The 16,115-nt window shown below is 42.2% G+C and overlaps 1 protein-coding gene across 2 annotated transcripts; it reads right to left on the reverse strand.

The window, feature by feature from the left end:
* Window positions 1–976: 976 nt before the first annotated feature.
* Window positions 977–15,865, reverse strand: LOC310669990 (MAP7 domain-containing protein 3-like). Of its 2 annotated transcripts, none has more exons than XM_083458568.1 (4): window positions 4,958–5,037; window positions 4,231–4,332; window positions 2,128–2,208; window positions 977–1,335 (listed from the first exon to the last, which is right to left on the reverse strand). In XM_083458568.1, the coding sequence occupies exons 1-4, from the start codon at window positions 5,004–5,006 to the stop codon at window positions 1,163–1,165; spliced, it is 405 nt and encodes a 134-aa protein (XP_083314694.1). In that variant the 5' UTR covers window positions 5,007–5,037; the 3' UTR covers window positions 977–1,162. The 2 variants fall into 2 exon arrangements, with proteins under 2 accessions (XP_083314694.1, XP_083314693.1); XM_083458567.1 differs by lacking the exon at window positions 4,958–5,037 and adding an exon at window positions 15,506–15,865 and having other exon boundaries at window positions 990–1,335.
* Between the last annotated feature and the right edge of the window lie 250 nt (window positions 15,866–16,115).

The raw sequence follows: 16,115 nt of genomic DNA on the forward strand, positions 1-16,115 counted from the left end.
TGAGATGTCTGGGACTCCATCTGTTCCTGAGGAAACCCCTATAGCAGCCCCTCTACCACAGGTAACACCCAATCCAGAACCGGCAACGCCTGTTGTCAGGAGATCAAGTAGAAGTTGTAGGACCCCACAGTACCTGAGAGATTACGTCTGCTGTGCTCACTAGGGGGGGAGGGGTGTTGTGTATTGAGTCAAAGGATTTTATATCTGTATTATTATTGTCTATATTTGCATTAGGGTAAAGTAACTGCCTTTTGGTTTCAGGGGGTACAGCTACTATTGGTTCATTTAAACTGCTGTATTTGGATCCTCTGTCTTATTGGTTTCCTCCAAAAGGCAGGACTGTGATTGCCTGATATTGTTCCCTCCAAAATGTATCCTTTCTAGCTAGTCCCCTGTCCCTATAAATGTAGCTTTCCCCTCCTCAGTCTTCAGTCTTGTTTGCTGTAATAAAGAAGTGTTACTAGAGAACTGTCTCCAGCAGATTATGTCAAGAGAGCTGAAATCACAAACCCCACGTCACAACAAAAAGGACCTTTTGATAAGAACTAAGAAATCGCAAAAAGACACTGTGTGTAAAATTACAAATTGAAATATGGTATAATGAGAATAAGCAGAAGTCTGTTTTACTGATTTCATCCTTGATCCGTATTTTAATATTCTGTTGGAAGTCGCCCAGAGTGGTTGGGGAAACCCAGCCAGATGGGCGGGGTATAAATTTTAAATAATAATAATAATAATAATACTGTTGGGAGCCGCCCAGAGTATCTGGGAAAACCCAGCCAGATGGGTGGGGGAGAAATGATATATTATTATTATTACTATTCTTATTCTATTTTTTCCTTTTTTTCCTTTCTTAGCAAAGTTTGTATATGGAGTTTGTACATGGAGTTTGTATACAGTTTACATTGTTTATTTTTATGTATGTAATGTTTGAATGTTTAATAAAGATTTTTAAAAATTAAAACAAAAATAAAACGGATAGTGTGAGAAATTGCAATAAATTGCGGGCAGCTGGTTGGACATCCCTGCCTTATACTCTAAAAGACGATTAAGACAGCTATAACTAGTGCCACTATCATAGTGTCTCTCTAATGCAGGCATGGCCCAACTTGGCCCTCCAGCTGTTTTGAGACTACAACTGGAGGGCCAAGTTTGGCCAGCTCTACAATACCTTGTCCTCCTCCAGCTTCTGTTTCCGCTTTTCCTCTACTGCTACTCTCCTTTGTTGCTCTTTCAACTTCTGTTCCTTCAGTCGTCTCTGCCTCTCCTCCATTTGCTTCTCATACTGGAGCTTGGCCTTCTTCTCCTTTTCCAATATCTGAGTTTCTTTGGCAGCTGCAAATTTCAACCAGGGTGGATAAAAAACAATGATTTAAAAAAAATAAAAATTTAAAAAATCAGATTATCAATTTTTTAAAATTTAAATCGGATTTTTTGATTTAAATCAGATTTTTTAAACATGTAAATCAGATTTTTTAAAAAATGTAAATCAGATTTTTAAAATAAAATGCTTTTGGAGGAAAAATCTTTCTAAAGATTTTCTATTTAAGTGACATTCTAGTCCAAAGGCAATTATTCATCAGGAAATAAGGATTTCTTTTAAGTTTTTATGTGTGCTAAAACTAAGACTTTTAAAAAAAAATTGTTTAAACACATCAGTTAACAAACATAGATGCCATGATGCTATTGTTTTAGGTAAATAAATTGTTTAAATGGTTATGAAGGGAATGCATCTTTTTCTCCTTCCAATAGAGTATAGCAGAATAGTTGTCCAAATAGAAGCAGTTAATTTATTAAACTTCACCATCATTTCATCGTTATCTGTCAATGGATTTCTAAGATTAGAACCAAATCAGTCATGTTTGATAGAACTGTCAAAACCACTCTGAAAATTTATTATTCCAAAAATGAAACCTTCCTCTGCGTGTCCAGATTAAGAGGATGCCAGCAAGGCTGAACCTTTCTGTAAAATAAATTGATTTGAATCAAGTCTTCCTAACTAGTGATTTAAATCAGGTCTGACTGACTAGTGATTTAAATTGATTTGATTGAAATCAGATCCACCCTGTCTGTCACACAAATGCAACAGGCTGCATTTTTTATCCATACTTTTAAATATATGCCTACCTTGCTGCTTCTCGCGCTCCTCTCTCCGTTCCCTGGCCAGCCTTTGCCTCTCTTCTGTTCTCAAAGTGGAACCATCGATCACTGGAAAGGATGGCAAAGTTGAACTGGTTACAGAGCTGAGATTGCTGGAGGAACAAGTGACCAATGGGCGCAATTTTCTTTTCCCAGGAGTGCAACTCCAGCCTGACGTGCAGGGATGCTGGTTAACATCAGAATTAGGGTGGTTCATAAAAAGCTATTTTTTGAAGATGCCTGCTCCAAATGTCTTATCTTACTACACTAAGGGTTATACAGCTATATCTGAAATTTCGTGCATATCGTTAATAACTTAAAAAAAAAAATTAAATACTTTATTTACAACATAGCCTACTAAAACTTGTACATACAAACCCACCACCGTTGACAATTTAATTATCAAAATTAAACTTCTATCCCCTTACACAAAGAAAACATAACATAAAAATAAAAGACTTCCTTTATCCTATTTACTTCTTGTATACTGTTTCTTTTATATGCGATTATTACAATTTTTCCTAATTATGACTTAAAAAACCACAAAGTCTCCTGTAGAAATTAATCAAAACAAGTCCAGGTGTATATTTGAAATATACAAAATGTATCAGTTAATATCTTGACCCTACTCCGCTTAATTGACATTTCAGCTTTCACGACATAGGAAAATGGCCAAGTAAACAGCTATTTTCATGGAGGAGGGTCAAGATACTAACTGATATGTATGAAATTTCAGATAAAGGTACTCCTGCCCATACGGGCCAGTCGTGTCTGACTCTAGGGTTGCACGCTCATCTCGCTCAAGAAGCCGTGACCCAGCGCTGTCCGAAGACACTTCCGGGTCACGTGGCCAGCGTGACTAAGCTGCATCTGGCAAGCCAGCACCAGCGCAGCACACAGAAACGCCCTTTACCTTCCCGCTATAAAGCGGTCCCTATTTATGTACTTGCACTTAGGGGTGCTTTCGAACTGCTAGGTGGGCAGGAGCTGGGACCGAACAGCAGGAGCTCACCCCGCCGCAGGGATTCGAACCGCCGATCTTACGATCAGCAAGTCCTAGGCACTGAGGTTTTATCCACAGCGCCACCCGTGTCAGATATAGCCATATAATTCCTAGTGTAGTAAGATAAGACCTTTGGAGCAGGCATTTTCAAAATAGAGTTTTTTAATGAACCGTCCTACTGAACACCCAATGCTTTTCAGTGGAGCTGGGTCAAAATATTAACTCAGGCATGGCCAAATGTGGCCCTCCAGCTGTTTGGGGACTACAATTCCCATTATCCCTGAGCACTGGTCCTGTTAGCTAGGGATGATGTCCCCAAACAGCTGGAGGGGCAAATTGGGCCATGCCTGGTAGAGGTAAGACTGGCAACAAAGTATAAAGAGAAGCGTTGGAAGTCGAATATTTGTGGTGTTCACGTAGGATTTGTAGGTGTGTTGGGCATGTATTATATGTAATGTATGTAATGTATTGTATCATGTTTGTTAAGCACTATGTAAACTGATGTATAATAAAGATTATTTTAAGAGAAAAGTAAATGCAGGGGTCAGCAAACCTTTTCAGCAGGGGGCCGGTTCACTGTCTCTCAGACCTTGTGGGGGCCGGACTAGATTTTGGAGGAAAAAATTGAACGAATTCCTATGCCCCACAAAAAAGAGATGCATTTTAAATCAAAGCACACATTCTACTCATGTCAAAACACCAGGCAGGCCCCACCAATAACCCAGAGGTGCATTTTAAATAAAAGCACACATTCTACTCATGTAAAAACACGCTGATTCCTGGACCATCTGTGGGCTGGATTTAGAAGGCCACTGGGCTGGATCCGGCCCCCAGGCCTTAGGTTGCTTAACCATGTGGTCATTTCCTGCTTTGCAAAACAAAAACAGCATCTTCACTGGCCCAAGTAGACCAATTCCTACTGAGCTTTTGAAAAATGTCAAAATGGGACTCTATTGAGAAGGAGAATATGCAACTTAAAAAGTAGCAGCACAGATTCATGAACTAAAAAGCGGAAGGATGCGAAGAGCCACAATCAAGGTAGCCACAGGAATGGATTTTTATTATTATTATTAAAGCAAGAATTTTACCTGGCCTGGCTGAAGATTTCATACCAGCTGGAGATTGGAGTGGAACAGGACTAGCACTACTTTGGCTTCTTCTTTCTTCTGCTAACACCTGGGCTGCAGCGACTGTAAAACAGATCACAATCACAGTTATTACAGCAAAAATCCACAATGTATTTCCGGCGGCAGGCTTCATGCCAGACTTGCTGGTATGTCTCATCATTTTTTTAAATTTCTTCGTATATCATGTCAAAAAAACCAGAATTATTTTTATGAGGAATTTTCACAATGGACATTCCAAAGGACAATAAAAAGAGTCTTTCTATATGCGACTGGGGCCGCCAGGATCATGATTACAAAACCCTGGAAAAACAACATATTGCCGACAAAAGAAGAATGGCTCTTAAAACTTAGTGAGTATCTAGAACTAGCTCAACTTACAGAATCAATAAGAAATCACTCAAATGTGAGAATAAAGAGAGAATGGGTTGTTTTTATAAACTACATGAAAAAAGGTGGTTCTCAGTACTTCTCTTGGCTTGGCGTAGCCTAAAATACCACAGGCGATCCATAGACTTACTAAGAGAAAACAGACAAACAAAATATGATTTATTAGGAACCGCTGGTGGGTGGGGAAGGAAGTCAAGATACGAATTAGGGAGTCAAGCCTGAAGTCATAAGAGGAAATGTTATAATTATAAAAACCTGTAAGAAATAACTAATAGGAGAAAGGATGGCTTGTATTCCTTACAAAGAAGTTTATTGGATACCATTTCATTTCTAGTTTCTTTTTCTTTCATTTTTCTTTTTTTCTATCTTTCCTTCTTTTGTGGGATATGTAATATATACATATTATATATGTAATGTTTTTTGGGCTAAATAAAAAAAGGAGGGGAGAAACTTGCTGGTATGACAGTATTAAAACCTACTCCTTGTGCAGAGATGTCTCTAAAAATCAAAAGCTCATAGTTCTAAAACTCCTCACCCACAATAATACAGAAAGCAGACTTAACAGCAGACATGGGTATCAGAACATGATCCCATCTCAGGCCTATTTCATTGCTCATTTTCTAACACTGTGTATGCCATCAAATGCCAGCAGTGTCCTTCGGCTCCCTATATTGGGCAAACAGGCCAGACTCTATGCCAAAGGATAAATGGGCATCAATCTGAAATCAGGAATCACACGGCAGAGAAGCCAGTTGGCCCTCCAGCTGTTTGGGGACTAAAACTCCCATCCTCCCTGACCGCCAGTCCTGTGAGCTAGTTATGATGGGAGTTGTAGTGCCCAAACAGCTGGAGGGCCAAGTTGGGCCAAGCCTGATCTAGAGCAGTGGTGGCCCAACTTGCCCTTCCAGCTGTTTGGGGACTACAATTCCCATTATCCCTGACCCCTGGTCCTGTGAGCTAGGGATGATGGGAATTGTAGTCCCCAAACAGCTGGGGGGCCGAGTTTGCCCAATCACTGCAGTAGGAGAACACTTCCATCTCCCAGGACATTCAACGCAGAATCTCCAAGCAGCTGTCTTATGCCCGGTCTTATTCAACATCTTTATCAACGACTTGGATGATGGACTCAAGGGCATCCTGATCAAATTTGCAGATGACACCAAACTGGGAAGGGTGGTTAACACCCCAGAGGACAGGATCACACTTCAAAACGTCCTTGACAGATTAGAGAACTGGGCCAAAACAAACAAGATGAATTTTAACAGGGAGAAATGTAAAGTATTGCACTTGGGCAAAAAAAATGAGAGGTACAAATACAAGATGGGTGACACCTGGCTTGAGAGCACTACATGCGAAAAGGATCTAGGAGTCTTGGTTGACCACAAACTTGACATGAGCCAACAGTGTGACGCGGCAGCTAAAAAAGCCAATGCAATTCTGGGCTGCATCAATAGTATAGCATCTAGATCAAGGGAAGTAATAGTGCCACTGTATTCTGCTCTGGTCAGACCTCACCTGGAGTACTGTGTCCAGTTCTGGGCACCACAGATCAAGAAGGACACTGACAAACTGGAACGTGTCCAGAGGAGGACAACCAAAATGGTCAAAGGCCTGGAAACGATGCCTTATGAGGAACGGCTAAGGGAGCTGGGCATGTTTTTTTTTTTATCTTGATATTTTATTAAGGATTTTCTTGTTTTACAGAAGTAAGTGTAATGCCTCGTTGTTGTTTTTTCCATGTAACATTTTTACAAATCCATTTCATTTGTTGAGGCATTAGGGGGAGAAGAAAAGGGGGGGGAGAAAGGGGGGTGGAGAGAGGGAAGATGGATGGGGTTGGGGTCGGGTGGCGGTGTTTCTATTATGTTTAATGTATGTAGAGTTTGGGGTCAGCGTTGTTTGTGTTGTTCGCTTGTGTTCCTTTGGTGGTGAGAGAATTTGGGGTTGGCCTAGGCTAGGGTGTGATTGTTTGCTTGTGATTGGCTGTGGTGATCTTTGTTTTCGTGTGTGAGTGAGGTGGGTGGGTGTTTTGGATCAGGTTAGCCATATTGATTTGTATGCTGTTGGTGGATTATTGTCATTGTCCTGTTGGGCTGTGTATGTGATAAAGGGGAGCCATACCAGGGTGAAGGCGTCTTCTTCTGTTTGTCCCCGTGTCAGTTTCAGTTTATTAGTTAATTTTTCTAGTAGGGCTGTTTCCCATACTATTTGGTACCATTGGTCCATACTTACTCCTGACAGGTCTCTCCAGTGTCTGGCTATGTTGCTTCTGGCTGCTGAGAGTAGGTGGGTTATGAGTTCTTTGTGGTATAAATGGGCATTGTTGTCTTGGAAGATGTTTAGTAGGGCCAATTCTGGGGTGATGTCTATTACTTGCTTAGTTATTTTACATATTTCTTGTATGGCTGTTGTCCAGAATAGTTGGATTTTGGGACACTGCCACCACATGTGGAGATATGTGCCTGTGGAGGTGCACCCTCTCCAGCATTTTGGTGAGGTTCCTGGTTGTATTAGCGCTAGTTTCCTTGGTGTTAGGTACCACCTGTAGGTGAGTTTCAGAGTGAGTTCTTTTCTTTTCGTTGATATGGATTTAAAGGGGGGTTTAGACCACATTCTGGTCCATTGAGTGGGGTTAATCTCATAGCCTGTCATTCTCCCATTGTTTTTTGATTGCGTATAGGGGATTTGCAGGATTTTGGAGTAGTATTTTGTATATTGCGGATACCATCCCTTTACCGTTTCCCTTTGTTGTCAGGAGGAGGTTTTCGAAGGTTGTCAGGGGCCTAGTTGCTGCTGATTTTACTGTTGGGTTGTTTAAGAGGGCATGTAGTTGGTGTTGTGTTAACCAGGGCATTTGGGTGTCTTCTAGTTTGTCTTGTATTTCTTGTGTTGACAAAGGTTTGTTATTTTTATAAAAGTCTATTAGGCGATATAAGCCTTTGGTTTGCCAGGTTTTTATCTGGAGATTTTGTGCTGCATGATGGAATAATGGGTGGTACGCCAGGGGGATTAGTGGGGATGGGGTTGGGGATAGTTTGCCTATTTGTGTTTTCCATGCTGGGAGCTGGGCATGTTTAGCCTGGAGAAGAGGAGGTTAAGGGGCGATACGATAGCCATGTTCAAATATATAAAAGGATGTCATATAGAGGAGGGAGAAAGGTTGTTTTCTGCTGCTCCAGAGGAGCGGACATGTAGCAATGGATCCAAACTACAAGAAAGAAGATTCCACCTAAACATTAGGAAGAACTTCCTGACAGTAAGAGCTGTTCGACAGTGGAATTTGCTGCCAGGGAGTGTGGTGGAGTCTCCTTCTTTGGAGGTCTTTAAGCAGAGGCTTGACAACCATATGTCAGGAGTGCTCCAATGGTGTTTCCTGCTTGGCAGGGGGTTGGACTCGATGGCCCTTGTGGTCTCTTCCAACTCTATGATTCTATGACAAAAGAATTTCAGAAATAGACTTGAAAGAGAAGTTGCTGAATTGCAACTTATTACTCAACTGAAAACTATGGAGAGACCTGGTCTGAATAGAGATATTTGATTCCTGTGTCTTTATACATGCTAAAGCTATTTTGGGTCATCTGCATACCATCCCTTGCTTTTTCAGTTGTTAACAGTTGCTAGCAGGTTGACCATACCCACTGAATCCTACTACCCTTCGGAGAAAATCCCCAACCCACCCTCCCACTATACAGTGGTACCTTGGGTTACATACGCTTCAGGTTACATACGCTTCAGGTTACAGACTCTGCTAACCCAGAAATAGTGCTTCAGGTTAAGAACTTTGCTTCAGGATGAGAACAGAAATCATGCTCCAGTGGCGCAGCAGCAGTAGGAGGCCCATTAGCTAAAGTGGTGCTTCAGGTTAAGAACAGTTTCAGAGAAGTGGCAGAAAGATATCTCCAGATTTGTCTGGCAGGGCAAAAAGCCAAGAATAAAATTTAAAATATTAACAGATGCAAAAGAAAGAGGAGGCTTTGCCCTGCCAGACCTGAAAATTTACTATGAATCAGCAGCTTTTTGCTGGCTGAAAGAATGGCTACTTCTGGAAAATACTGATATTTTGGACTTAGAAGGGTTTAATAATGCTTTTGGCTGGCATGCATATCTATGGTATGAGAAGGTTAAAGTGCATAGAATGTTTAAGATCCACATTGTAAGGAAAGCATTGTTTAACGTCTGGATAAGGTATAAAGATCTACTTGAGAGCAAAACTCCAAGGTGGTTGTCACCAATGGAAGCGAAGGCCCTTAAAAAGCTTAATATGGAGGACAAATGGCCGAAATATTGGGAGATTTTAGAACAAGATGGAGAAAAATGGAAAATACAGAGTTTTGAGAAGCTAAAAAATAAAGTGCGTGACTGGCTTCACTATCACCAAATAATGGAGGCATATAAACTAGATAGGAAAGTGGGCTTCCAGGTGGAAAAATCAAAATTGGAAATAGAACTGTTAGAGTCCAAAACTAAGACTTTGTCAAGAATGTATAACTTGCTGTTGAAATGGAATACGCAGGACGAAACAGTAAAATCTGCTATGATCAAATGGGCACAGGATGTTGGACATAATATAATGATGGCTGACTGGGAACAGTTATGGACCACCGGTATGAAATTCACGGCATGTAGTGCCTTAAGAGAGAATATTATGAAAATGATATACAGGTGGTACATGACACCAGTCAAGCTAGCAAAAATTTATAAGTTGCCTGATAATAAATGTTGGAAATGTAAAGAAACAGAAGGTACATTCTTTCACCTTTGGTGGACGTGCCCAAGGATTAAGGCCTTTTGGGAAATGATCTATAATGAAATGAAAAAAGTATTTAAATATACTTTCCTCAAGAAACCGGAGGCCTTTCTCCTGGGCATGGTCGGCCAATTGGTGCCAAGAAAGGACAGAACCTTTTTTATGTATGCCACAACAGCAGCAAGAATGCTGATTGCGCAGTATTGGAAGACCCAAGAACTACCCACCGTGGAAGAATGGCAGATGAAGGTGATAGACTACATGGAACTGGCAGAAATGACCGGCAGAATTCGAGACCAGGGAGAAGATCAGGTGGAAGAAGATTGGAAGAAATTTAAGGATTATTTACAGAAATATTGTAAAATTAATGAATGTTAGAACGATGTTGGATTTTGATTAAGGGGCTTTCTGTAAAAAACGAAGAAGTAAATGGGAAAAATAGTGTAAAAGAGAGGGAAGGGTAAAGCCAAAATATTAAGATAAGAAGGGAGATGAAAGTAAAAGAGGGAAAGGATTTGCTGATCGAACAATGGAAATGGAATACAAAGGAGGGAGGTACGGGGAAGTCCAGGAAAAAGCTAATGCAAGATCTATTTTGAAAAGTGAAGTTGTTTTTAACCGTTGTTATATTATATGTTAGTTTTTTGTTATGTGTTAAGGTGTTTTTTTCCTTTTTTTTTCTTTATTGTATCTTTGTTGTTGTTGTCTTGTTGTTTCTGTGTTATGTTTGGCTTATATTATACTATGAAAACTTAATAAATATCAATTAAAAAAAAAAAAAAAAAGAACAGTTTCAGGTTAAGAATGGACCTCTGGAACAAATTAAGTATCTAACCCGAGGTACCACTGTATATCAGGGTCCAGACCAGTTTTACATACCATACTAAAAGAGCATAAAGCACAATAGAATTAAGTTTGGATTAACAATCAAATATAACAATAAACAATACAAATATGGGAGCAACAGGGTTTTTAAGCATTGAGGTTCAAACCCACTTGGAAAGCTTCTACTAAAAACAAGCTGAGTTGGTCTCTAAGGCGCAACTGGACAATTTTTTAATTTATTTCGACTGCGTCAGATCAACACGGTTACCTACCTGAATGTTTATTCAGCAGCTGATCAAAAGAAATTACCGTATTTTTCCGTGTCTAAGACACCCCCATGTCTAAGATGACCCCTGTGTTTTGAGCCCCAATTGAAGAAATCAAGAATGGCAACATTCCGAGTCTAAGACAACCCCCAATTTTAAACTTCAAAAATTGGGGGCGAAATAAGAGTCTTACGCGTGGGAAAATGCAGTTGGTTTCTACAATCAACACAAAGGAATAGATGCTGGGAATGCAAAACATACACAACACAGCAAATCAGGAATGTCAAAGTTCAGGCACAATGCTACATCTTTAAACAGCCCTCTTTCGGGAAGTTTTTAATGACTGGTGTTTTAATGCATTTTTAATCTTTTGCTGGAAGCTGCCCAAAGTGGCTGGGGAAACCCAGCCAGATGGGCAGGGTAGAAATAATAAATGATGATAATCATCATCATCATCATCATCTCCTGATTTCATAGGGAAAGATGCTTCTTCAGCAGCTGATCAAAAGAAATTACATTTCTACAATTGACACTAAGGATTCTGCAAGCAAAACAAGGCGGCTGGCTTCCTTGTCCCCGATTTCAGTCCTCACTCGAACTCAGCACTATGGAAGGGAGGAAGAAGGAAAAGCATTTCCCCTCTCCATGACAACTGTTCTGTCATGGCAATAATCCTCCCTAGGCTGCACCAAAAACAATCACCTCCAAGTACTTTAATAAAAAATGATTTAAATCAAGTCTTACAGACTCGTGATTGAAATCAAATCCACCCTGCTATGGATATTTACATCATGCTTTATAGAATAACAAGCGCCGAACTGCCGATCTCCTTGTGCAAGATACCAAATAACTGCAACAGGCTTTAAATTGACAACACAATGATAAAAAAGACCCCTCTGAACTAATTCCTCCCCCAGCATAAGGATCTTAACTCATCATTATCTAAGTGCAGCGCATGGCATTATCCTGGCTGCATCCCTCTCCCCTTGAACAAATGCCATTGTCACAACACTTGCTTCAAGGGGAACGTAGTTAATAATAATAATAATAATAATAATACTAATAATACAGTGGTGCCTCGCAAGACGAAAAGAATCCATTCCGCGAGTCTTTTCGTCTTGCGGTTTTTTCGTCTTGCGAAGCAAGCCCATTAGCGGAGTAGCGCTATTAGCGCTATTGGCAGTTTAAGGGCTAAAAACAGCTTTTTAAGGCTTAAGGGATTAGCAGTTTTGCTGCTAAAATGCTTTTAGCAGCTTAGCGCTTCAGAAAAAGGGGTTTTAGAGTGGGAAAAAAACCTCAAAAAATTTCGTCAATTTTCGTCTTGCAAAGCAAGCCCATAGGGAAATTCGTCTTGCGAAGCGCCTCTGCAAACGGAAAACCCTTTCGTCTTGCGGGTTTTCCGTCTTGCGGGGCACCACTGTAATAAATAATAATAATAATAATAATAATAATAATTTCTACCCTGCCCATCTGGCTGGGTTTCCCCAGCCACTCTAGGCGGCTTCCAACAAGAGGCGGCTTCCAACAAGAGATTAAAAATACATTAAAACATCACTGGTAAGAAATCAGACCCTCTCGACACTCAATTTGTCTCACTGACCTGGAGTAAGAAGACAGCATATTCACAGACTGACATTAAAATTAATGGAAATTAATTCAAGAACACAGAGGCCAAATATAGATCTAATATTCTCTGTGCCCTGCATAAAGACTAGTATACTAAAACAGATGTTGATCTCTTCCTGTTTTCATGCTCCCCCACCTCACTGCATTGAGAAATTATGCTTCCTTTTTCATGTTTCTTTGTTTTTCCTTGCTTGCTCTCAACGAAGGGAAGTAGACTAGTTTCCTCTTCCCCTCTTCCCCGCCCCTTTATGTGAGGAAATTGCCTTCCCTCTCAGTGGGAACTTTTCCCCCTGTATGTATTGTTTGTCTAGTTCACAGGCATTATCAATACACCCCATTAATACACCCTAATTAAGAAGAAGAAGAAGAAGAAGAAGAAGAAGAGGAAGAAGAGGAGGAAGTTGTTATTTATACCCCACCCATCTGGCTGGGGTTCTCCAGCCGCTCTGGGCGGCTTCCAACAAAAGATTAAAATACAATAATATTAATAATAATAATAAATATTAAAAGCTTCCCTAAACATTTGGACTCTCTCCTAGTGTCATGACTGAAGTCCAAATGGGGGACTCCCCCAGCTTCTTGGAATAAAAGAAAAAGACCCTGGGAGATCCATTAACAGATGTCCTGTTTCAGGTCTAGTTTTTGGGTCTCGGTTCTGACTGTATTTGAAATTACTGGTAAAATGTCAGTTCATATGTAAGAAGTCTGAGGCTGTATCATTCAGAAGGTGTGACAGTAGAACAGTTCCATTTTAGTATAACATGTGGAGTAGAGAAAATCTTTATAATTTCAGACTTGCCAACCTAAATTCCAAGTAGGATCATTCCACATCAAATTGACGCAAAAAAACCCCAAAGATTTCATCACCTGCCATATCAGATTTGAACAAAACTTGGTGTACTCCCATCCCTTACAGTTGAAAGACACCCCCTTAATTCCTCCCCCCATCTCAAACGGTTTTAATTTTAGTAAGATTAAAAATGCATGAAAACATCTGTTCGAAACTTCCCAAGACAATAGATCCTAGCGCTGCAAATCACAACGGATTCCCAGTCCAACTTTGAAATAACTTGCGTCTCCGAAAGACACAATGATGTCTCTATCATGCAAGTGGAAAAAACATTGCTATTGTATTTAGACCCCCGAGCTTCTTCCTTCATAAGAGAATTTGCATTCTTCCTCTGCCCATGCATTCATGTTCGTGGTACCACTTCGCTCGACTCTACAGCACTGCCAAGTCTGTAAGGTTCAGATAGTTAACAAATATGCCATCACTAATACGGAAAGGCTGCAGAAAGTCCCAGGCTCAAACATCCAATATCTCCACACAGGGCTGCCTGAAACCCTGGAGATTTTCATCGGCAATACTGCATTGGATAGACCAATAGGTCTGACTCAGGATAAGGCAGTTCCTATGCCCACTATAACTCAGTGGTGTCCAAACCTTTTTCAAAGATGGCCAGATTTGATGAAGTGAAGGACTGTGAGGGCCAACCAAAGGGCCAACCAAAGCTGTTGAGCTTTTTTTAGGACTTTGGACATGCCTGCTATAACTAATGCCAGCGTACTGAAATAAGCAAAGACTGTCAGTGTCGAAGCTTTGAACCGGTCATGTTGCCTTCCAAAGAAACGACTCTTTCAAACTTAAAAATGGAAAGTGTAACGCTGGTGGACCACAAAAGAGGTTGAAAGATCTCAAGGCAAACTTTAAAAATGTAGTATAAACACCGACAACTGGGAAACACTGGCCTGCAAGAGCTCCAGTTGGAGAACAGCCTTGACCAAAGGCGTCCTAGGCTTTGAAGACACTCAAACCTGGGACGCGAGGGAGAAACGGGTGAAGAGGAAGAACCTTCACCGGGATCAACTCGCGCCCAGAAACCCCACTGTGGAAGGGCGTGTGGATCCGGAATTGGCCTCCACTGTCACTTATGGGCTCACTGCTAAAATCCGTGTTGATGGAAGACAATCTGACTCAGCTATGAGGGATTGCCAACGACGTTAGGCTTCCATTTTCAGGTAATTTTTAATGCAGGGAAGCCCACAAAAGGGCTGTCTTCCTGTCCAAAATGGCACAATTCATAATGTGACCTCCTGTATGAGATATAGACCTATCCTTATTTTGGGGTTGTGAGAGGCTAGCCACCCACCCACCTCCACAACTAAACAATTTGCTTTCTGTGTGATCAATGAAGAGGGGGGCTTGCCTGTCAGGAGATCAGGCCAGGAAGCTGTTTTAAATATCCACTTCTTTTTAAATTCCAGGGTACCAGTATGCCTCGATATATCATAGGTACAAGGGAAAAAATGCTGCACTAGTAAGTTTTGTGCTAAGACTGAGACAAAAGATACCCTTGATTCAGTAGCAGATATACTGTATTTTTCCATGCATAAGACTATATCCCTCCACCAATTGAGTTTTAAATTGGGGGTCGTCTTATACACAGAATGTTGCAATTAATTATTTCTGAAATTGGGGCTCAAAAGACAGGGGTCATCTTAGACATGGGGGCATCTTGTACATGGAAAAATACGGTAATTTGTTTGGAAAACTCCAAAAGCCTTTTTTCTCTCTCCAGCAAACCGATCAGCTGGTCTGCTAAAGACAGAGAAAACTGTCAATTTCATTGTTGCTCGCAGATTTCAGTGTCTCAGCTGTGGATCTGCCAGTTTCATTGTGCTGCCTATTTGGCGGGGGGTGGGGCGGGAATAGGAGTAGACAGTGACTGGTACCAGAATCACCCACAAACCAAAAATAATACATGATGTACATTAAAATGACAACTAAAGATCTTGTAGCGCCTTAGATACTAACATGCTTGCAGTTTGCTCAGCTAACTTCTTGTGAACTGACTCTGAAGCTGCTGGAAAACTAATAAAAAGGCGATATTTAAATCAATAAATTTCACAACTGCGCGCACACGCACACACACACACACTAAAAAGAGGCAGAACCAGTGAGCATCTGTCTAGGGATGGAGGGAAATCAGAAAAAGGGTAGAAGAGAATGACCCAACTGAGGAGGGAGAGGACCAAGACAAAACGGAGGAGCCAGGTTGGAGAAGTATCAGGAAACAGGGCTTTAAAAGTCATCTTTGTTTCTTCAGCTTGTAAAGCGCCTTGAGTAATGTAAGACAGAAAGACGGTATACAAATTAAAAGTGATGATGATGATCTTAAGGGGCAATAGGGCGGTTCATAAAAAACTTTTTAATGAAAATGCCTGCTCCAAAGGTTTTATCTTCTACACTAGGGATTATATAGCTGTATCTGAATTTTGTTGCATATCACGGGAAGGGGGGGGGGTTACGAGGTGTCTTGCGAGTGGGTGAGAATAGGAGGAGCCTGCCCTACCCCTTCCCCTCCCTCTCCCTGCGCCCCCTCACCCATCTTCTCTCGGAGCCCCCTCAGGGGCGGCAGAGGCGGAGGCGAGGCGGCGAGGGTCTCGGCGGGGCCCGTGGCGGCGCCGTTGCCCTCCGCCATTTTCGGACCACTGAGGCGGTGTGGGGGGCGCGAGCCCCACTCGCAGGCGCGCGCTCCGCTGCTCCCGGACTCCCTCTCGGGCGGGCCGACTTCGGCAAGCTGACTTGAGGCGCGGCGGCGCTGCGCATGCGCCCTTGAGCGTCCCCGTCCGTCAGGCGGATCGCGCACGCGCGCTCCCTCCCCCACTCGCTCGCGCGCCTGACACCGCCCCCGGCGGCACCTCAAGGGAGGGAGCGGCGCACGCTCGAGCCCCGCACTTCGCCCCCCCCCCCGCCCCTCGGAGCGGCGCTTTGCCGCCTTTCCCGCCAAAAGTTTCATTCCCGACTTCGGAGGACTGACTGGAGACGCATGCGCCGGGTAGGGAGGGAGGCCGGGCCTCGCGCCCGCCCTTGAGCGTCCCCCGTGCGTCTGGAGGGTGGCGCGCGCGCCTAATTCCGACCCAGGCGGCGCCTGAGGGGAGGGAGGGAGGGAGCGGCGCGCACGCGCTCCCACTTGCCGCCTTCGAGCGGTTCC

Source organism: Podarcis tiliguerta (genome assembly GCF_965153285.1).
Source record: "Podarcis tiliguerta genome assembly, contig: HAP1_SCAFFOLD_261, whole genome shotgun sequence".
Classification (NCBI taxonomy): Eukaryota; Metazoa; Chordata; class Lepidosauria; order Squamata; family Lacertidae; genus Podarcis; species Podarcis tiliguerta.

Excerpts from the sequence above, each read along its gene's own strand:
- LOC310669990 (XM_083458567.1), bottom strand. The coding sequence starts at position 15,602 with ATGGCGGAGGGCAACGGCGCCGCCACGGGCCCCGCCGAGACCCTCGCC. Across the intron at positions 4,333-15,505 it reads GGGGCTCCGAGAGAAGATGG|TCGCTGCAGCCCAGGTGTTA; the intron begins GTGAGGGGGCGC and ends TCTGTTTTACAG. Across the intron at positions 2,209-4,230 it reads GAAATCTTCAGCCAGGCCAG|TGATCGATGGTTCCACTTTG; the intron begins GTAAAATTCTTG and ends CATCCTTTCCAG.